The sequence below is a fragment of the Crinia signifera genome, chromosome 2 (assembly GCF_055691185.1).
Source record: "Crinia signifera chromosome 2, ASM5569118v1, whole genome shotgun sequence".
Classification (NCBI taxonomy): Eukaryota; Metazoa; Chordata; class Amphibia; order Anura; family Myobatrachidae; genus Crinia; species Crinia signifera.
The window spans coordinates 324,617,493-324,639,727 of NC_139218.1; the positions used below are offsets into that span (position 1 = coordinate 324,617,493).

A 22,235-nucleotide genomic window follows, 5' to 3' on the forward strand; every position below is an offset into this window, starting at 1 on the left:
GGCGTGATCAGTGTTCTGGTTGGGTGGTCTGCTCATGGGTGTGTCTCTATTTGTGTAAATACTTTCAACTAATTATATATGCCTGAAAAAGGCAGGGGACTGGCATAGGAAAAATGCAGGGAGATATATTGGCGGGTGTCCTCCAAAGGTGCACCCGCAGGATGCCAATGTCCTAAGATACTTGCGGGGTGAGGCAGCACTCCAGTCATAAAAAAAATACTGAAAGCCGAAACTTGGTAGACAACATTATCAGCACCTGTTATGTGGTCACCTAAGTTTACCACAACATATACCCCTTATACAAATCATGCAACACAATAGTAACGCCCTTATACTGTACTTGCCTCTTACACATTTACACCGACTGAGCCAAAATTTACACTATGGCACACAGATTGAGTCAAAATTCACTTTAAACCACACAGATTAAGGAAAAATTCACATTTTGCCACATGGATAGAACAAAAATACACACAATACCAAACAGATTGAGCAATAATGCACAATATGCTTCATAAACAGGGGCATTGCGTGCTAAAGACGTGCATTAAAAATGTATACCATAATGCGCATTACATTTAAGCCACACACCATAATGTCCATTATGTTTTTTGCCAAACACCATAATGCATATTAAAAATGGTGCTACATAAGTGCTGCTTACCTACATGCTCATTGCCAGGTGTTCCATGCTTGTTGCCATGTGGGATTACATGCTCGTTGCCAAGGGGGAATACATGCTCGCGGTAACTGGGGGACAGCCGCTGCTGGGCAGAAATGACAACCATTGACAGCCGGGCAGAGAGCAGGGGGCTGCCCGGCTGTATTCAGAGCACTGCAGGTCCCGGCTACTTATAATATAACCCCTTTCACACCAGAAAATGCAGGGATGGGCTGGCCCCTTTTTAACCCAGCCTTGTCCCTGCATTTTCTGGTGTGAGGGGGAGAGGTAACCACCCACCCCCCCTTAAACAACCAGCTATATCTTCGGAACCAACTGAACCATTTACATGTGGGCTTCGAATGATTTTGGACACGTGAAACTGGGTTGTTTGGTTCCAGAGAAATCTGTCCTCAAACAACATAAACAGCCGTGAAATTACATTTCATAAATGAAAAAAATCGGTTTACCACAATATCTCTAGAACCAATGAACCCTTATGGACCAGTCTGCTATCAGATTGAAGGCCCAGTGATTTGGGTTTCAGCTTCTGTGATGCCGGAGGGTGAACTGGCAGCCGTTGGAACCGGGTGGGGGTCGGAAATAGTGGGTTCCATGTTATCCTATGGGGAAACCCTTCCAGCTTTGCCTGGTGGTATCTCCGGTTCCTGGGGGGCTAGCAACGCGGGGCTGGGCTTGTTGGAAAGCCCTGGCCCTGAGCTACAAAATGGGCCTATTTGGAGAGTGGGCCTGGTGCTGTAGCTCCATCAGGCCCATTGTTAATCCGGCCCTGCCGAGGGAGACGTTTGCAACCTCGGGCGGCTTAGTAAAATCATTAGCCGGGGAGAGACCACATACCAACCGTGGAGCATCGTGACATATAAACATCTTTGCCACGACCCTGCCAGACTGCGAGCGCAGGCAGATTCTGACAGGAGGGAGCACACCTGTTATCAGCGATCCGTGCACCTAGCACCAGGGTCTCTTCTGTTTTCCCTTACCACCAGGAAAACCAAATTAGCACAGGGAAAACCCAAAGGCTAACCACAGTGGCAGTGTGGCGCCTAAGGGAAGAGTACCAGTGTGGGAAAATCCTGTTTAAGATCAGTGGATTTAAAAGGTGAAAAATCACATCCCCCAAGAGGTCCGGTGAGCTGTAAAATTTTCTCCTTACAAATAATTTTTTCCGATGTTTTTTTCATGTGTTTGATGTTTTGTGGATTTTTTATATATTTTTATTGGATTGGTCTGATGGTTTGATCCATTTTTTTGCAAAATAAAGTGACTCAATTTTTAAAGATAACGGAAATCACGTGGCTTCATTTTGGAGAAATTGTTTCCCTACAAATCCTACAGATTTATTGAATATATTATCTCTGCGCTGTGGTCAGCCCGTTTACATATTGTTTTTGCATTTAACATTGTTTCCTATGGGAAATCGGAGGCATCGCGGGTAAATTGAGCCATTTATCATTGTTTCCTATGGGAAATCGGGGGCATCGCGTCTGGACCATTTAAGCCTTTTTTAGCCGCATACGACGCGACCGACGCGATTTTGACTTTTTTCAATGCATTTCAATGGGGAAATCGGGGGCATTGCGTTGGTCGCGTCGCAGACCACTAAAAATTACACCCGATGCCCGCGATTGTGGCCGTGCTAGGAAACAAGTACCGATATTATTACTTGTACATACATACATACCTACCAACATGTCCCAGTCCTGGGCTTCCCTCTGATATTATTACTCGTGCATACATACCTACCAACATGTCCCATTCCTGGGCTTCCCTCTGATACTATGATTGCTATATATACATACATACCTACCAACGTGTCCCATTCCTGGGCTTCCCTCTGATATCATTACTCGTACGTACGTACGTAGGTACGTACGTACGTACATACCTACCAACATGTCCCATTCCTGGGCTTCCCTCTGATATTATTACTCATGCATACATACCTACCAACATGTCGCATTCCTGGGCTTCCCTCTGATATTAGGATTGCTGTCACCTGTGTTGAACTAGTTACTTGCTAAGAAAGGTGTTGTCAATCATAAATTAAGAGCAGGGATGCCGATCGATTAATAGTCATCGATGGTTTATGGATGATGTAGAATTTTTTGATGGGGTAGACCCGATGGTTTCCCTTTATCGATGGGGTAAACCCAATGGCTTCCCTTTATCGATGGTGCATATATCAATGGTGTCTATTTATATAAATATGCCAGTTACAGCTGGCTCCATTGACCTGATCTGTTTTATTGCTTCCATGGTAGAAAGTGCTTGCACTGTGGAGAGTTATGTAGTCACAGCTCATGATGTCTCTTCCTCTGCTCCTTACAGCCAAGCAAGTCTGCGAGGCTTAAGAAGGGAGCGGCAAAGCACCCCACCAGTGTGCAGCCCCCCACCAGTGTGCAGCCCCCCACCAGCGCGCAGACCCCCGTGTCTAATATGTCTGGTGAACGCCCCACTGAGCCGGATACTACTCTGGTCACAGAGGACGTGGCAGCAGTCGTGGCAGAGATCATGGAGTACCTGATCAGTGAAGGTAAGCTTACCCCAGGTGCAGAGGCATAACTAGTATATATGTGATAAGCTGGGAGTTCTGTGACAGACAGGTAACTAGTATATAGTGATAAGCTGGGAGTTCTGTGACAGGCTGGTAACTAGTATATAGTGATAAGCTGGGAGTTCTGTGACAGGCTGGTAACTAGTATATATGTAATAGGCTGGGAGTTCTGTGACAGGCTGGTAACTAGTATATATGTAATTGACAGGCTGGGAGTTCTGTGACAGACTGGTAACTAGTATATATATGTAATAGGTTGGGAGATCCATACCTCCCAACAGTCCCGATTTTATCGGGACAGTCCCGATTGTCAGGGCCTGTCCCGATGTCCCACCCGCGGGCGGCAGTGTCCCGCGGTGTGGGGGGGCTGTTGGGAGTCCCCCCTGTCAGCTGCTAAGCAGCGGGGAATAAACGCTGTGCTCATGCGCACAGCGTCTATTCCCGCAGCCAGGGGACTGGGGGCATGGCTAGAGGCTCACAGAGCCTCTGGGTCATGCCCCCCATAGCGGCAAAATGGGGGCGTGGCCTCGCGGAAGAGCCGCGAGTATAGGCCAAGCCCCCAAATTAGGCCACGCCCCGAAAATTTCAACGCACCTCCGGCGCGCAGGAGCATCGTCCCGCTTGCAGAACTTCGAAAGTTGGGAGGTAAGGAGATCTGTGACAGGCAGGTAAGTAGTATATTTGTAATAAGCTGGGAGTTCTGTGACAGGCAGGTAACTAGTATATATGTATAAGGCTGGGAGTTATGTGACAGGCTGGTAACTAGTATATATGTAATAGGCTGGGAGTTCTGTGATAGGCTGGTAACTAGTATATATGTAATAGGCTGGGAGATCTGTGACAGGCAGGTAACTAGTATATATGTAATAGGCTGGGAGTTATATGACAGGCTGGTAATTAGTATATATGTAATAGGCTGGGAGTTCTGTGACAGGCTGGTAACTAGTATATATGTAATAGGGTGGGAGTTCCGTGACAGGCTGGTAACTAGTATATGTAATAAGCTGGGAGTAATGTGACAGGCTGATAACTAGTCTATATGTAATAATCTAAGAGTTCTGTGACAGGAAGGTAACTAGTATATATTTAATAATCTGGGAGTTCTGTGACAGGCTGGTAACTAGTATATAAGTAATAAGTTGGGAGTTCTGTGACAGGCAGGTAACAAGTATATATGTAATTGACAGGCTGGTAACTAGTATATATGTAATAAACTGGGAGTTCTGTGACAGGCTGGTAACTAGTATATAAGTAATTAGCTGGGAGTTCTGTGACAGGCTGGTAATTAGTATATAAGTAATTAGCTGGGAGTTCTGTGGCTGCCTGGTAACCTGTATAGGTTATAGTATATATGTAATAAGTTGGGAGTTCTGTGACAGGCAGGCAACTAATATATATGTAATATCCTGGAAGTTCTCTGACAGGCAGGTAACTAGTATATATATAATAATCTGGGAGTTCTGTGACAGGCAGGTAACTAGTATATATGTAATAGGCTGGGAGTTCTCTGACAGGCAGGTAACTAGTATATATATAATAATCTGGGAGTTCTGTGACAGGCAGGTAACTAGTATATATGTAATAGGCTGGGAGTTATGTAACAGGCTGGTAAGTAGTATATATATATAATAGGCTGGGAGGTCTGTGAAAGGCAGGTAACTAGTATATATGAAATAGGCTGAGAGTTCTGTGACAGGCAGGTAACTAGTATATATATAATAATCTGGGAGTTCTGTGACAGGCAGGTAACTAGTATATAATGAGCAAAAATTTGCAGAACGGTATCCTTTACAATATAGAATTTATTAAAGATAAAATTTAAAAAGCTGTAATAGCATATGTAATTTTGCAAGTCATAAAAGGGGGTTACAATGTTGTATAAAAATGTAAACCTGTGGACATTAAATTCTCAGCACAATTTATAGTTTAGAGTATAGCATGTAATTTGCATATTACCACACTGACATCTGAAGGTGTAGTCCCATAATAGCAGGTGACCAGGTGGCCAATGGCGATCCCAAAACAGAGTCCAGATGGAGAATTAGGTGTCTCTGATGGGAAAGATGGTAGAACCTGGAGGATATGATGATTTCCGTGTCTGCCTCGGATAATGAGTCCGGATGGGATGGTGCAATGCACAATTAGATGTCCTGGTTGGTGTGGATAAACTCAGGTTGTAGCGGTGTGCTGGAGGTAGAATGGTCCACTTGATAAAAAGGCTCAACGCGTTTCCCTGGGCCAAAACACCCAGCTTCTTCAGGAGCAGGATATCCTGCTCCTGAAGAAGCTGGGTGTTTTGGCCCAGGGAAACGCGTTGAGCCTTTTTATCAAGTGGACCATTCTACCTCCAGCACACCGCTACAACCTGAGTTTATCCACACCAACCAGGACATCTACTTGTGCATTGCACCATCCCATCCGGACTCATTATCCGAGGCAGACACGGAAATCATCATATCCTCCAGGTTCTACCATCTTTCCCATCAGAGACACCTAATTCTCCATCTGGACTCTGTTTTGGGATCGCCATTGGCCACCTGGTCACCTGCTATTATGGGACTACACCTTCAGATGTCAGTGTGGTAATATGCAAATTACATGCTATACTCTAAACTATAAATTGTGCTGAGAATTTAATGTCCACAGGTTTACATTTTTATACAACATTGTAACCCCCTTTTATGACTTGCAAAATTTCATATGCTATTACAGCTTTTTAAATTTTATCTTTAATAAATTCTATATTGTAAAGGATACCGTTCTGCAAATTTTTGCTCATTATATTCTTTTCAGCCCGCGCTGGTACACACACCCCTTTTTTCCTATACGTTTTGAGGACCTGACAAGTCCTAGTACCAGCTGCAGATAGTAGCGCACTGATCACCTCCCCCCTTTTTTTCAGGTAACTAGTATATATGTAATAGGCTGGGAGTTATGTGACAGGCTGGTAAGTAGTATATATGTAATAGGCTGGGAGGTCTGTGACAGGCAGGTAACTAGTATATATGTAATAAGCTGGGAGTTCTGTGACAGGATGGTAACTAGTATATATGTAATAAGATGGGAGTTCTGTGACAGGCTGGTAACTAGTATATATGTAATAAGCTGGGAGTTCTGTGACAGGCGGGTAACTAGTATAGATGTAAAAGGCTGGGAGTTCTGTGACAGGATGGTAACTAGTATATATGTAATAAGCTGGGAGTTCTGTGACAGGCTGGTAACTAGTATATATGAAAAAAGCTGGGAGTTCTGTGACAGACTGGTAACTAGTATATACTGTATGTTATAGGCTGGGAGGTCTGTGACAGGCAGGTAACTAGTATATATGTAATAGGCTGGGAGATCTGTGACAGGCAGGTAACTAGTATATATGCATACCTCCAAACAGTCCCTATTTTAGCGGGACATTCCCGATTATTAGGGCCTGTCCCGCTGTCCCACCTGCGGGCGGCAGTGTCCCACGGTGAGGGGGGGCTGTTGGGAGTCGCCCCTGTCGGCTGCTAAGCAGCGGGGAATAAATGCTGTGCGCATGCGCACAGCGTCTATTCCCGCAGCCAGGGGGCTGGGGGTATGGCTAGAGGCTCACAGAGCCTCTGGGTCATGCCCCCATAGTGGCGAAATGGGGGCGTGGCCTCACGGGAGAGCCGCAAGTATATGTCACGCCCCCTAAATTAGGCCACGCCCCCAAAATTCCCTGCGCGCATATATGTAATAGGCTGGGAGTTCTGTGACAGGCTGGTAACTAGTATATTTGTAATAAGCCGGAGTTCTGTGACAGGCAGGTAACTAGTATATATGTAATAGGCTGCGAGATCTGTGACAGGCAGGCAACTAGTATATATGTAATAGGCTGGGAGTTCTGTGACAGGCAGGTAACTAGTATATATGCAATAGGCTGGGAGATCTGTGACAGGCAGGTAACTAGTAGATATGTAATAGGCTGGGAGTTCTGTGACAGGCAGGTAACTAGTATACTGTATATGTAATAGGCTGGGAGTTCTGTGACAGGCAGGTAACGAGTATATATCTAATAGGCTAGGAGTTATGTGACAGGCTGGTAACTAGTATATATGTGATAGGCTGGGAGTTCTGTGGCAGGCAGGTAACTAGTATATATGTAATAGGCTGGGAGTTATGTTACAGGCTGGTAACTAGTATATATTTAATAGGCTGGGAGGTCTGTGACAGGCTGGTAACTAGTATATATGTAATAGGCTGGGAGTTCTGTGACAGGCTGGTAACTAGTATATATGTAATAGGCTGCGAGATCTGAGACAGGTTGGTAACTAGTATATATGTAATAGGCTGGGAGTTCTGTGACAGGCAGGTAACGAGTATATATGTAATAGGCTGGGAGTTCTATGACAGGCTGGTAACTAGTATATATGTAATAGGCTGGGAGATCTGTGACAGGCAGGTAACTAGTATATATGTAATAGGCTGGGAGTTCTGTGACAGGCTGGTAACTAGTGTATATGTAATAGGCAGGGAGTTATGTGACAGGCAGGTAACGAGTAGATATGTAATAGGCTGCAAGATCTGTGACAGGCAGGTAACTAGTATATACAGTATATATGTAATAAGCTGGGAGTTCTGTGACAGGCTGGTAACTAGTATATATGTAATAGGCAGGGAGTTATGTGACAGGCAGGTAACGAGTATATATGTAATAAGCTGGGAGTTATGTGACAGGCTGGTAACTAGTATATATGTAATAGGCTGCGAGATCTGTGAGGGGACAGGAGCTTGTTATCTCACCAGCCTCATTCTGCCTTATACATTATTCCGCTTTATATCTACGGAGGAGATTGCGCCACCGAACAGATCTCGCAGCTGATTAGATATAGCCAATAAACAGCATGGGGTACATTTACTATAATAACAAGCTGATATTGCCCATAGCAACTTCTGTCTATCATTTTCTAGCCTGCAAGAGTGAGGTGAAGAGGTGTGAGGAGTCCCCAGTGTCCATGATGACGGATGACACCGTATCATCTTATGACATCTCCAATAGCAGCAGCAGTGGCTATTATAACCTGACGGACCGGTCATCAGCCTCATCAGACACCAGCAGCACCAGCTCTGAATCCTCTGATTCCTCCTCAGATACCTCAGATACCACCAGTGACTCCCCGCGCAGGTAGGTTGCCGGCACAATACTCGCGTCCTCCCAGCTCTGGTCTCTGGGGTGGATTTCAGGTCTCTTGTCTTACAAACATGCTGTGATGTAGAAACGTTATCTCCATATCTGCTGCAGCTGGGGCTGCTACACAAGTTCTACCACACAGAGCGCTGATGGGCTGGTATTCTACTTGTATGACATACATGTATATATAATGATACTAATGAGTGTAACAATATAAGAAGAGCAATGCTACAGGAGAAATGAAGTAATGTAAATTATATACGTAGTGATATTATCAGTGATCTGAATGATGCTAGATCGCTCAGCACACAGCGCTCAGCACACAGCGCTCAGGACTGCACCAGCGATCTGCGTTGAACGATCTGTCACTGCTTACGTTCTCAGAAGAGAGAACACAGGTGATGACTAGATTATTACTGCATGTAGTATCTATATCTCCCAGCGAGAGCGACGCACGGGGCCACACATCACTATCGCTATGGGCCCTACATACAGCGATGTGTGCTTCATTTCTAGGCAATCTAGTCAGATCACTTAGAAAATAGGCCCACATCTCTGGGTGTGTAGCCCCATTAGAGGGATCTCACATCACTTTACACTGGGCTTCCTGTATGGGGCCGTCCTTGTCATGTCACACCCACAGTATCAGCGCTCTTATTGGTCCAAAGAGGAATCACACAGAGAAATGTAGTCAGTAAGGGCCACTAACATGGTGCAGGTGCTAGGTAGCAGCAGGCCAGGGAATAATAAGATGACTTGGACATGGCAAACGTTTGTGTCTTTACAATAACAGTCACTGATCAAAATTTGTTTTTATAGGACCGTCATCTACAAGACACGTATTGATGTTGGCTACCTATGGCAGGAGTGGCAGGAGGAGGAGGACGTTGACATTTAACCTGGAAATCAGACTCACTGAGCCCTAAACATCGCCTATCCCATAACCTGGGAACTTGTTTTGAAAAGTTTAATTGATTTGACTTGTGTCAGTTACTGCATCAAACTTGATCATTACAGTTTGTGCAACTGTTAAAGCCAGTCCCGTTGACGGCTATTCCCCCAAGCCAGTCCCGTTGATGGCTATTCCCCCTACCCAAGCCAGTCCCGTTGACGGCTTTTCCCCCAAGCCAGTCCCGTTGACGGCTATTCCCCCTACCCAAGCCAGTCCCGTTGACGGCTATTCCCCCTACCCAAGCCAGTCCTGTTGACGGCTAATCCCCCTACCCAAGCCTGTCCCGTTGACAGGTAATACCCCTACCCCCAATCTCTGTCTTCACAACTCCCTCTCTCCATATCCAGCAAGTTTGAAACATCATTTTGCTCTCAGTTTCTATGGAGTAATTTGGTCGCTGAGCGGCCTCTATATGAATCTGTTGTTGTCATCAATAAAAAGCAAGACGAGCCAATCAGTGTCTGATGTGTTATTTCCCACTAATGTCAATGTTTCCCATTGTACTACTGTACTGGTCTGACCCATATTCATGTGTTTACCCTTTGAGTGCCAAGTGAATTTGTCAAAATAATTGTAAAATTGCCAAACAAACATTTCTATCCATCATAATGACCTGTAATGTTTGCCTTATATACAGTAGGAAACATAATCTTTTTTTACTCAACATTTTTATTTTAATCTATATAACAAATGTGAGTGAATAAATAGCTGTGATAAAGTATATGGTAGGTTGGTGCAGTACTGTGGGCTATAAGAATCTGTGCAGCTACACCAAACTATTTTTTGGAAAACCGGGAGGGGAGCTCCGGTAGGATGTAAGAGGGGTGTGATGGAGGTGGGGCTTATGGTAATGTCCCATACTGGGGGAGTGGCCTGCGCAAACACGTCATCTTGGCCATGTTCGCTGCCGGGCCATACCAGTATTACAATATGCATCATTTGGTCCCCACAGACCCACCACAAAGGGTGGATACGGGAGACTGTCAGCATTCCAGGGGTATATAAATATTTAATAAGAAGAGAGCGCTTCAAAATATAAAGCCAATTTATTTAAAAAAAAACATATTTAACCATTAAAAAATATTAGACACAACATATAATGAAGAAAATTACATATAACTAATTATATATATATATATATAAAAAAAAAAAAAAAAAAATAATAATAATAAAGAGGTGTATCTCTTTAAAAACACATATGCATCAAAACTGCAACTCTGGTGTTTAAGCATAAAGGTCCGCACTTTATATTTCAGGAGGATAGACCTGCACCTATTGGATACCTCAGGTGTGTAGTCTCCAATGTTCCACACAATCTCCCTTGTGGGATTATAATTGCATTGAAATTGGAAGCAACTGTATAGTCATTGGAGGAAGTACCCTGATGCCAAATATACATATGTGGCTCTCTCTGTGTCCCAGCTGTCACTCTCTCTGTGTTCCCGCTGTCACTCTCTCTCTGCTGTCACTCTCCCTGTCCCTTTGTCCTTGAATTTTGGCTCATACCGTGTGGCACAATGTGTTAGGGGCACTAGTATTAGATAGTATAAGGGGCCCTACTAGTGTGTATAAAGCGTATGTGGTGTGGTATGCTACACTTAAAGACATGCCCCCCTTTTCAGTGGCCACACCTACTTTCTCGGAGCGCGCCTTCGGCGCGCGCATAACTAGATCCTTTGTTTTTCCATACCCCCACTTTAAAATTTCCACTTCGCGCACTGCTACTACTACTACTATTGTGGTCATGATTTTAGTTGTTGGCTGAGGTGCGGGGAGGGGGTTCCTGGGCAACTTGAATCTTCCCCTGAGTTTGCTTATAATGCTGAGGAGGATGTCAAACAGGAGGAGAATACTATGCCTAGGCTCAGTGGTGTTACGATGCCTACTGTGGCACAAGGAGAGATGGTTGGAGGATTTAAGCAGGTGGTCAGCCGTGAGCCCGTAGCCGGGACCGCCGGTTAGGATGGCCACAGCGGATCCTACTCTGACTCTATTGAGTCCCTGAGGCAGATGGTAAACCCCTGCAGAGCTAGGCTTCACCTGTGGCCGCCGCGTCCGAAGGAGCGAGTTAGGCCCGCTCCGACCCCGATGCAGCCAGGTCTTATGTATGGACAAGGGGTAAACGATCGCCACAGGGCACCCAAGAGGACTGCTAACTACCGGGCCTAACTGGGAGTTGACCCCTGACTGCCGGCACCAGGCCAAACCGGGAAGCGACCAAGTCGCAGACACAGATGAATGGGAAGAGGAGTCTCCAGCAGGCTACGCTCCAGGGACAGTGACTCCTCAAAACCAGGATAGGACAAGAGGACACTCCCTGCCTGACAGATGTTAATAAAGACAGAAAGATACAAAAAAAAGAAGATAAAGAATGAACCCACCGAAGGGCACGGCCACGGCGGACCACAGGAGCTGAATGAAAAGGGAATACTGAACCCACGGAGGGGTACGGCCACGGCGGGCCACAGGGGAAAGAAAGAAAGACCGAGGCTCCACTGGAGCACTTACGTGACCCACGAGATGATGGAGACAGTGGGCCAAACGCAGGCTCAGGCTGAAGCTGGTTTTCTGGCTGAAGCAGGTGACTGACAGGACACACCAGGGAAGGCTGGAAGAACGAGGCAAAGAAGGGACCAGGAACTGAATGCAGGGTAATGGCTAGGAAGCCACGGGGACCGGAAGCACAAGCTATCTGCCAACAGGGCAGAGAGCTAGCAGCTAGACTTAGCTAACGCTATAACCGGCGTCTGTGCCCAGCAGACGCCGGCTATTTATTAGAATTTTCGCGCCCCCTGACTGACGTCAGGCGCGCGCGTCATCTGCCGCCGGGCGGAAGCTCGGGAACATTGCCTAGCAATGTCCCGACGCTCCTCGTCAGAAGGAGGCTTGAGACGCTGCCGGGCAACGTCCCCAGCCGCGTCACAGCGTGCAGTATCCGCCGTCCGTCCGGGTGCAACAAGTGGTGGATTAAGCACAGGGTGACAGGGGCGGTTGCCCCTGGACCCCCACACATTTGGGGCCCCCACACCAGCACTGCTGCCAGTGTGTGGCTCCTGCCACCCCATACTTGGGCAGCGCAGGCGGGCAGGGGGTCCTTGCAGCGATCTGGACAGTCAGTGCCTGCCGGGGTCCCTGCCGCGAATGGGAAGTCAGCGACAGGGTCCTTTCGGTGGATGAAACTAGTAGCCAATACCGCTACTAGTTCCCATCTGCTGCAGGTACCCAAACGCTGACTTCTCATACACTGCAGGACCATGGCCCAGTGCTGACTGCCCAGCCCAGACCCTCTACCCGCCTGACCAGGTACCGTACCAGCCTCGCCTGGGGGGGGGGGGGGGTTTGTCTGTGGGGCCCCCACAATTTTTTTGTCCAGAGCCCCCACAGACCTTAATCCGCCACTGCCTAGGCTTATAAAACAACAGCCAAGACTACTTTAGACAGTGTTTTGAATCAAATACAAAAAAATTAATAAACCTGTGTTAAGTAAATCCCATGTTATCCAGATGGAAAATAGACAGTAAATAGACAGTCGACAGTTAGGTCAACAGAGTCAAATGGTCGAAATGGACTCATGTCAAAAGGTTCAGATACATATGGTTGGGACAGAAAAGTTCTTCATAGTTTTAAGGTTAGGGAGAGGTTTAGGGTTAGGCACTTGGGAGGATAGGTTCAGGCAGCTGGAAGAAGATGTTTAGGGTTAGGAACTTGGCTCAGGGTTAGCTGCAAAAAGGGGTGGCCAGGGTTAGGCACCAGGGGTAAGGTATGGTAGGCACTAGGGAGAGGGTTAGATCAAGGGTTAGGGTTAAAGTAACAAATAAAAAAATCTGTCAACCTTTAGACCCTGACAACTTTAGTCCATGACTGTCTGTCTATATACTGTCTTTTAAACCACACCCAAATCCTATATCCTAAATCAGGGGTGGCCAACCAGTCAGAGGTAAAGAGCCGAAAAATATTGGTAGTCAAGCTAAAGAGCCGACATCATGTGCGCCCCGAAGGCGCATGCGCCAAAAAAAGGGGCGTAGTTTATTTTGACCCCTTGGGTGGGTGTGATACAAATATGCCTCCAATAGTGCAGTGCCATATATACATATGCCCCCAATAGTGCCAGATACACATATGCCCCCCACGGTGCCAGGTATGCACCACACGGTGCCGGGTATGCCCCTATGGTGCCAGAAAGCTGGTATGCTCCCACAGTCCCACAAACTGCTATGCCCCACAGTGCAAATTTCCCAGCAGCAGCACTCACCGTTGTTGCTGCTGCTGCCGGGCGGGGAGAGGACAGTCTGGTGTCCCCCTGCAGTCCTCCTGTCATGTCACTGATGGGAGGAGAGCACAGCACACCGCGCGTCTCCTTCCTCCTCACTTCCCTGTGACTGGGCTGTCCACCAATCAAAGCTCGCTGGCCGGCTCCTGATTGGCTGCTGGCCCGCGAGCTCTGATTGGCGGACAGCCCAGTCACAAGGATGCACAGTAAGGGGTAGGAGAGAACGCGATGCGTGCTCTCCTCCCCTCAGAAGGAGAAGGGATTCAGGGAACTGGCAGCAGGGGGGACTGGGACGGACGGTGGGCGGTGGGCAGCAGTGGGAGCAGGAGCCTCACTTTACAAGGGGGAGAGCCGCATGAGGCTCAAGAGCCACAGGTTGGCCACCACTGTCCTAAATGATAGCAGCTGCTTGGTAATATAAATACCCCATATGTGTACAAAACATAAAGACAGTTGTTGTCTGCTCTTACCCTCACTTCTTCTCTTAATATGTGAAGTTATTGACTCATTTAGCTAATGTTTGTGCGTGCTTTACCACTCACCTGGTTGTGTTCTGTGCTTTAATGTTGTTTTGCAGGTTTTGGTGCAGCCCAAGATACCACATAGTCACTAATGAATGTAGGCAGGTAGGACAGGGGAATGACATATAGTTTAGCATCCCATCCAGCAGAGTATCGTGTCCATGGGTGACGAGCGGTCAGTGCATGCTCCATACAGTTTGTTACTTTGTAGATTTTGGAAGAGCCTGCTTTAGTCATATCCTTTAGACTCTGTAGCCCTGTATATACACAGATTAGTACATTTGTCATTTGTAAATGTGACTAAAATGTAAAATGTTTAGAACTTAATTTAAGGTATGTTATTACAATATGATCACAGTTTTATTAGGAGTTAAAGATTGTAAAGAAGAGTGAAGGTGCCCATACAGTAGTGCGATTTGTGCCGGATTTCACCCGATTCGGATGAATCGGGCCGTGAAATCGGCCCAAATCGCACGTTTAGACATCCTGTCTGACCCAAAGCGCGGTCTCGTGAGCATCAGATTGGAGTCAGGCAGTCGGACCGCTGCAGCATCCTGGCGGGGGACACCGTGAGGACAGTGAAGGGCAGGGCGAGTGGCGGGCAGTAGCAGCGAACGGGGAACACCGGAAAGCTGGGGAGGGGCAGATACGGGCAGGGTCAGCGGGAGGGGACGCTGGGGAGCTGCAGGAGGAGAGCTGGGCACGGTAAGCTGACAAATAGGCAGCTTGCAGGGGCGGAATGGGAGGGGGGGGGTTGCTGACAATACAGCCCGGGGGGGGGGGGGGGGTGCTGACGCTGCAGCACGGGGGGGAGAGGGGGCGGTGGTGCTGACGATACAGCAAGGGGGGGGGGGGTTTGTTGTGCTGGCGATTCAGCCAAGAGGAGATGACACTACTCACCAGGCACTGCCGTCGTCGTCATCGGACTGCGACCAGTGGTCACACAGAGTACAGCATCGCCCAAAACAAATATGGCTGCCGCATATGTAAATGTAATATATTCATAAATGTGGCGGCCATATTTGTTTTGGGCAATGGTGCTGTTTGTGACCAGGCTGCGGCCGCTTGGTTCCGGCAGCCCTGGAACCAAGGTAGGCGGCCCAGCCGGAGTGACATCTGGTCTGGCCCACCGGGAAATGGACCGGTTTCCCGGTGGGCCAATCCGCCTCTGGCAGCTTGTGAGGGGTGCCGAAAAGCCAGGCAGGGGCAGCGGACACAGAGGCAGGGCCATCTTAACAGTAGTGTGGGCCCCTGGGCAAAGCAATGCACTAGGGCCCTTACCCATTCTCCCCTCCTAGGTGTGGGGGGTGCTATCAGCAGCAGCTTTGATGTCCCACGGGTGGCAGGGGGTGCTCTATCTTCCATTCAACATTTAGGACCTGGAGCAGTAACTTCTGCTAATTACTCCCTTACTGCACAGGTGGTGGGCGGGAGAACACTAACGTGTGGAAGGGGGCTCTGAGCTGAATGAAGGGTCCCTTGTAAATGACTTCCAGGGAGATAGGGGGTGTTTTATACGCAGTGGAGGGTTCGATAATGGAGTGGGCTTAATATTCGTCATTTTCCGGTGGAAGGGCAGCTTGTTTGACTGCAGATATGACCATTACCTGGAAATAGATTTCTTAGCCTTCAATAGTATAAAAGCCTAGAGTCTCAACTTTCAGGAGGTGCTGGGAACTTGGGGATCAGAGATCAGGAGCGAGAGCAATCCATTGACAAAAATATAAAACTGTACACCAGACGTTTGGAGCTGGAGCAGGGACCGGCTGCTGGAAGGCTGATATCTATGGTTCTGGGCATGATAGAGACAAGCCACTAGTGTCTACAGAAAGGGGAGAGTCCCAGCTTTTGGAATATCCTCTCAGAAAACTCTACATCAGAGAAAACCTGAGAAATATGACTGGGAATTGCAATTAACAGGTCAGATGTGGACTGCTGCTTTAAAGTTGGATATCTCCAGTTCCCCAGGGCCGATTTTCAAAATTCTGGTATCCCTGGAAAAAGGGGATCCCCAGCTATCAGAATTGGGCCCTTATACATCTGGGGCCCCTGGGCAAGTGCCCATGAAGCCCATATGAAAAGTCGGCCCTGCACAGAGGCAGTGGGCGGGGGACATGAGTGAGCTGGGCAGGGACTGTGCCTATTCATTTGTATTGTTTTTTTTCCTTGCAGAGTCCCTGATCCTCCTGCTCAGCTCACTTGTTTCCCTCGCCAGTTGACCGGCGTCCTCTGCCCGCTGGCTCTGTGTCCGCTGCCCCTGCCCGGCTTTCCGGCACAGTACCTGATGGACTGGAGTTGGCTGTCCCTGTGTTAGAGCATGTTAAATATACAATTGGTATTTTGAGAAAAGCAATGAGAAAGATTTGTGATTAACAGGTGGAAAAAAAAAAATTGATTTCAGTCTTCCTCCAATGCTATACAATAAATCTGAATAAAATCTTACATTTGTTTAAGTAATGTTCTCCGTATATCTCTTTGGTCTCAGCTGGAACAGACTCCCATTTTTTTCTCAAGTGCTTTGTAAACAAAGGCAAGTTGGAAATAGCAGTATTGAAACCACCTGGCTCAATTATGGAAACTTTAACATCAAAAGCGTTAAGTTCTCGCCTAAAACAGAAATATGTTAGTTGTAAAATACTGAAAATACTCAAGGATAAACTACTGCATTTTATGTTATGCCTTATGAAAATGTAAAGTGAGTGCAATTATCTGATGTTGTTTGAATTTTTGGGTAGATCTGTGGCTCTGTGCGACACAATAACCAACCATCGTTCATAAACTATGATAAGGTATGTGACTGTAGAATTGACAGAAGATGACATCATTCTACAGAATGACGTATTTACTGTGTTCACAAATTAGGTGAGATGCCTACCCGAAATTGTAAAACTATTAACTGAATAAATATAACAGGAGACCACACTAAATAAAATTTGTTGTAAAACATATATTTATTACATTTGCGATCCATAGATCCAGATTGATATTTTAAACCAAACTTTCTGACATTTATCATAAATTACAGGACACTAAGAAAGAGTCTTCTTTTCTTCAATATTTATGAAATCTCATATCTACCTCTAGGAAGCAAGACCAACTCGAAATCATTTACAGCACCAGTAGCCATTAATATTCTTAGTTGATTTAATTATAATATATTTCTGAATACCTCCCATACCCCAGTCAAGAATTTAGGACAATTGTCTTTTGCGGACTCAATTCTAACCACTTATTGGACATGTTTTGTACAGAACAGGTCAAATGGAAGTCCCACATTTACTCCAAAGCTTCTCCACATATCATTCAGACCTCTTGGTATGCCACTGCAAGCTCCTTAAACCTCCCCATAGGCCCTCAGATCTTGCCACATACCCTCCAGATCCCTCCACATACTGGTCACATTCTCATCAGAACTCCACCCATAGGTGTGCGCACATTGAGTGTTAGGGGTGTACAGGCACCCCCTAATGCTGTGCCCACCCTTATGAACCCCTCCTGCCGCTAGCAATACCAGTAATACCTTTTACCAAAGACTTGCTTTTTACAACTGTATTCTATTAAAAGAAGCGCCCATCAATCAATTACTGTATGTGTGTTTTGCTTTGGTAATTGTACTAGACCATTGTCATATCACTACATACCTGCGTCATCCATATATGTTTTTGACTTTATTTGCATGTACCGTTACACAGAGTAATTGGAAGATTAAAACTGGAATAGGCAGGAGATTATGGTGTGTCTGGGAGACATTTTATATTGTAGCGAGTGCCAAAAGATGATGGTAGACACACCTGATTGGCAGTATTAGACACACCAAAAGGAGCTGTGTTAGACATGCCCAGTAGGCGGTGCTAGACCCACCCCTTTAACGGTGCACCCCCTAATAAAATGTGCTGCGCACACCTATGACTCCACCACTTACTCATCAGACCTCTGCCACATACTCACCAGCAGGGCTTAAAGTGGCCATGCAGAGGTGGGGGAACTCATTTCTCTATGCCACCTAATTACCCCCCCTCCTCTCATTAGGCAGAGACAGGGCCAGTGGTAGGGTTTTTGGCACCTCCATTCAAACTGTGAGAATTACTGTTAAGGGCCAATGTGGAGTTGGTGGAACTCATTAGAGGTGGGGGAACTCAGTTACACCCTGTTCCCCCTCACTTTAACCCCTGCTCACCAGAAACTGTTCTTATACACACTGGAGAGAGCTTTTTTCTAAAAGGTTGCTATGCAGTACATACATAACTTCAAATGGAGCCAGATGAGTACATAGTGAATTGCTTTTGCATATATTCTTTTCAAAAATGTTAACCTACATACAGTAGTCACTTTGAAAGTGACTATGTCGAAAACAGAATACTAGCACCAGTATCCCAACATGGGGCCTTATTCTGATCGATGCGTAAATTTCCGAATTCTTTTGGATGGCGTTTTTTAGCCGTCTGCGCATTTGTGGGCAACGCTATGCGCATGTGCCACGCACGGTCTCCGTACTCGTTCTCACTAATACCGTACAGAAATGTGCACCGCATTCACTCGTGAAATATGGGTGTAATATGGGCGTCATTCGGAACTACACAGGGGCGTAGTTTCAAAGTGGGCTAAACTGGGCGTAAACATGGGCGTACACGAGGGAGTGCACTAATTGTGGTAGGCGTGCATTCGGATAGAACACCGACTGCAAACGAACCAACAGCCAGGAAATATGCGGTCTTCATAAGCAAGTTTCACTTTGCGGACACCACTCGGTCATGCGCTAGGCATTCGGATCGCCCAATTAGTACGGCCGCACCTGAACCACAGTCAGCTGAACACAATACAATCCACTCCTCTAATCATTACTCATTAATTACACTCTTTTCATTGCTTCAATTGGAACCATTGCAGCCTAAATGGACCATTACTAAACACACAAATATATGCTGAAAGCACGGCTGGGTGAAGGGTAATGTAAAGATGTAGATAGTGTGTTGGTGTGTATGTGTTTGTTTGCATTTTAAGAATAATTTATGATACATGCATACATAACACATGGGCGTAAAGGGGCAAGAAAGAATGTTTGGAACGTTGCATGATGTAAGGGTTAATCTAAAGTTGTAGTACTGTAATGTGTTTAATGATCAATTCGAAAAATAATAGATGACCATTAAAAACAATCCCTTTTTAATGAGATAGCCTAATTGCATAAGTGTGTCATGTGTGTGATGTATGAGTTCCGATGATAGTAGTATGTTTTGCGGAAATACACCGCATCGGTGCGTACGGGCAGGTTCCCATCCCTTCTGCGCTGTAAGACCGTGCAGACGCTGTAAGACCGTGCAGAATATGTGTGTGTCCACCACACACGCAAGGTTTGGATGTCGTCCGTAAAAACACGCCCTCTTCTTAAAGAGTGAGTCCGTCCGAATGCGACGTTTCTTCGTACGATGTCCGCACAGCGTGGCGTGCGGTCCGCTCCGAAAGAATTCGGAAATTTACGCACCAACCAGAATAACCTCCATGGTTGTAATGCTACTTCCATCACTTTAAGCATGTGGGCAATATATATGCTCACACTGGGCCTTATTCTAGTTCACTCTTTCTGACAAAATAATTCTTCTTAGATGGACAAAACCATGTGCACTGCAGGCGGGGGCAGAGAGAATTAGATTTCGGTGAGTAATTTTGTTTCTGTGCAGTGTAAATACCGCTGCTTTATTTTTACACTGCAATATAGATCTCACTTTGAAGTAAAACCCCACCCAAATTTAATTCTCTCTGCACAAGTAACATCTGCCCCACCTGCAGTGCACATGGTTTTTTCCATCTAAGAAGTAATTTGTCAGAAAGATTGAACTAGAATAAGGCCCACTGTTACAATGCTTTAAGTAGCATTAAACTGTGCCAAAACATTGCATAGTCATTCTAGATTCAACATAGTCCTTGTCAATATACATTAGTGGTGCAGAATATGCATCCTGTTTTAAGTATGCATGTGTTAGTATATATTGTGCATAACTGGAGTTACCTGAGTGTGTCAGAGAAGGCTTCCACGCCATACTTGGAGATATTGTAACCTCCTGCAACAAGAGCCACTCTGCCTAGAATACTGGCAACATTAACGATCCTTCCATGGGCTCTCCTGACCAGCGGCAGCAGTGTCAGTGTCACATCAATCATCCCCAGCAAATTCACATTTATCACCTGTATAAAATCATTCTTTATCAGCCACCCATTCGGAGCAACTGGACCGGCAATTCCAGCATTATTAACCAAACCCCAGAGTCCTAAAAAAAAACCATTGAGAAATACAGTAGGTCAGTCATCTATATACAGTATGTAAAATAAGAACATTTAAAAAAAAAGGGGGGGGGGATGCAGCAATTACATATCATAAAACTGGGATGCAGTCATATTGTCAACATTCACACAGTTGACAATAATGTTGAATTGTAAAGCATTAGTATACCACACTCCAATAAATCCATTTCTAAACTTTACAATGCCCATCATTTGTGGGCCCCATAGGAAACATTTGAAAGGGCCCTCCTTCTACAAAGCAGTGAGGTACAAAGGGCCTTATTCTAGTTCACTCTTTCTGACAAAATCCTTCTTAGATGGAAAAAACCAGGTGCACTGCGGAGGGGCAGATGTAAAATGCGCAGAGATAATTAGATTTGGGTGAGTTATTTTGTTTCTGTGCAGGGTAAATACTGGCTGCTTTATTTACACTGCAATATAGATCTCACTTTGAAGTAAAACCACACGGAAATCTAATTCTCTCTGCACAAGTTACATCTGCCCCACCTTTAGTGCACATGGTTTTGTCCATCTAAGAAGGATTTTGTCAGAAAGAGTGAATTAGAATAAGGCCCAAAGTGACACACATCAGTGGTGTGAGGATAAAAAGCTTGACAAAGGCACTCATACTGGGGTGGGAGGTACATGGTGTCAGGGTGTCACACAAAGGGGGTGTACACAATGTCATGTATGGGAGGAGCTTTAGGAGGGTACAAGATGTTAGAAACAAACTCATAGAAGTATAGATGTAATCATGTACAGGGTGACACACACACACACACAGGGATATGGGAGATGGGACAAAGTGCTTCACACACACACACACACACACACACACACACACACACACACACACACACACACACACGCGATAAGGGGGTAGGGGGGGACAAGGTCTCTCTTTCTTACACAAACACACACACTGGGATAGGAGGTACATGGGTCACACTATGGGGATGAGGGGGTTCTAAGGGAACGGGGTATGTGGGTAAAAGGTGGCACACACAGAGATAGGTGGAACAAGGAGTCACATACCATGGATTAAGGGGGTAAAGTGGTCACATAAACATCAGAAGGGGGTGACACACACACACACACACACACACACACACCAGTAGGGGTGTTACACAGAGGAAGGTTGTAGGGGTGCAAGGTTTCACACACACACACACACACACACACACACACACACACACACACACACACCAGTAGGGGTGTTACACAGAGGAAGGTTGTAGGGGTGCAAGGTTTCACACACACACACACACACACACACACACACACACACCCACACACCCACACAAACACAGGGGTAGTTGGGTACAGGGGGTTACACATACATAGGATGTGCCATGGGGTCACACACTTGGGGTAGGTGGATATAGGGCTCCTCGTGCACTCACCAATCTGTAGGGTGTGCTGAAGCCTGCAGGGTTTCATGAGGGAGGCCTGCGGATTCAGGTACAGGGGAAGGACAGGACGGTGTTCGGGAAAATCCACGTGAAACACTAAGCAAACTGAGCAGAACTTGCCCATGGCGCCACCCAGTTGGAGGCACTAACGAATTATCCCTGCACGGGAATAGGAGCAGCCTAGCTCCTCTATTTCCCACATGGTGCAGTTGCAGGAGGAGAGAGGGTGTCAGGTCTGCTGAGCAGGGGTAGACGGTGGGTCAGATCTCTGGTGGCATCGAGGTACAGGGGTGAAAGTGTTTGCATTGGGCTCCTGCCTACAGTGGGCGATGGTGGCGGATGGTGGGCTGTGGTGAGGGCCTTTTTCTAGAAGAAGTGGAGTGTAAACAGATTCAGGGAGAGCTATGGGCCCTAGAGGC

At 46.4% G+C, this 22,235-nt stretch overlaps 1 protein-coding gene across 1 annotated transcript in view; it reads right to left on the reverse strand.

Annotated features, from left to right (window-relative positions):
- The window catches only part of LOC146057714 (retinol dehydrogenase 7-like), a 61,683-nt gene that overhangs the window by 29,322 nt on the left and 10,126 nt on the right, over window positions 1-22,235 (reverse strand). Inside the window, exons 3-5 of the mRNA XM_083169307.1 lie at window positions 20,133-20,391; window positions 16,569-16,732; window positions 14,147-14,382 (exon numbers count right to left, since the gene is read on the reverse strand). Coding sequence (XP_083025433.1) covers window positions 14,165-14,382; window positions 16,569-16,732; window positions 20,133-20,391 — 641 coding nt within the window. The 3' untranslated portion in view covers window positions 14,147-14,164. The remainder of the gene's footprint in view (window positions 1-14,146; window positions 14,383-16,568; window positions 16,733-20,132; window positions 20,392-22,235) is intronic.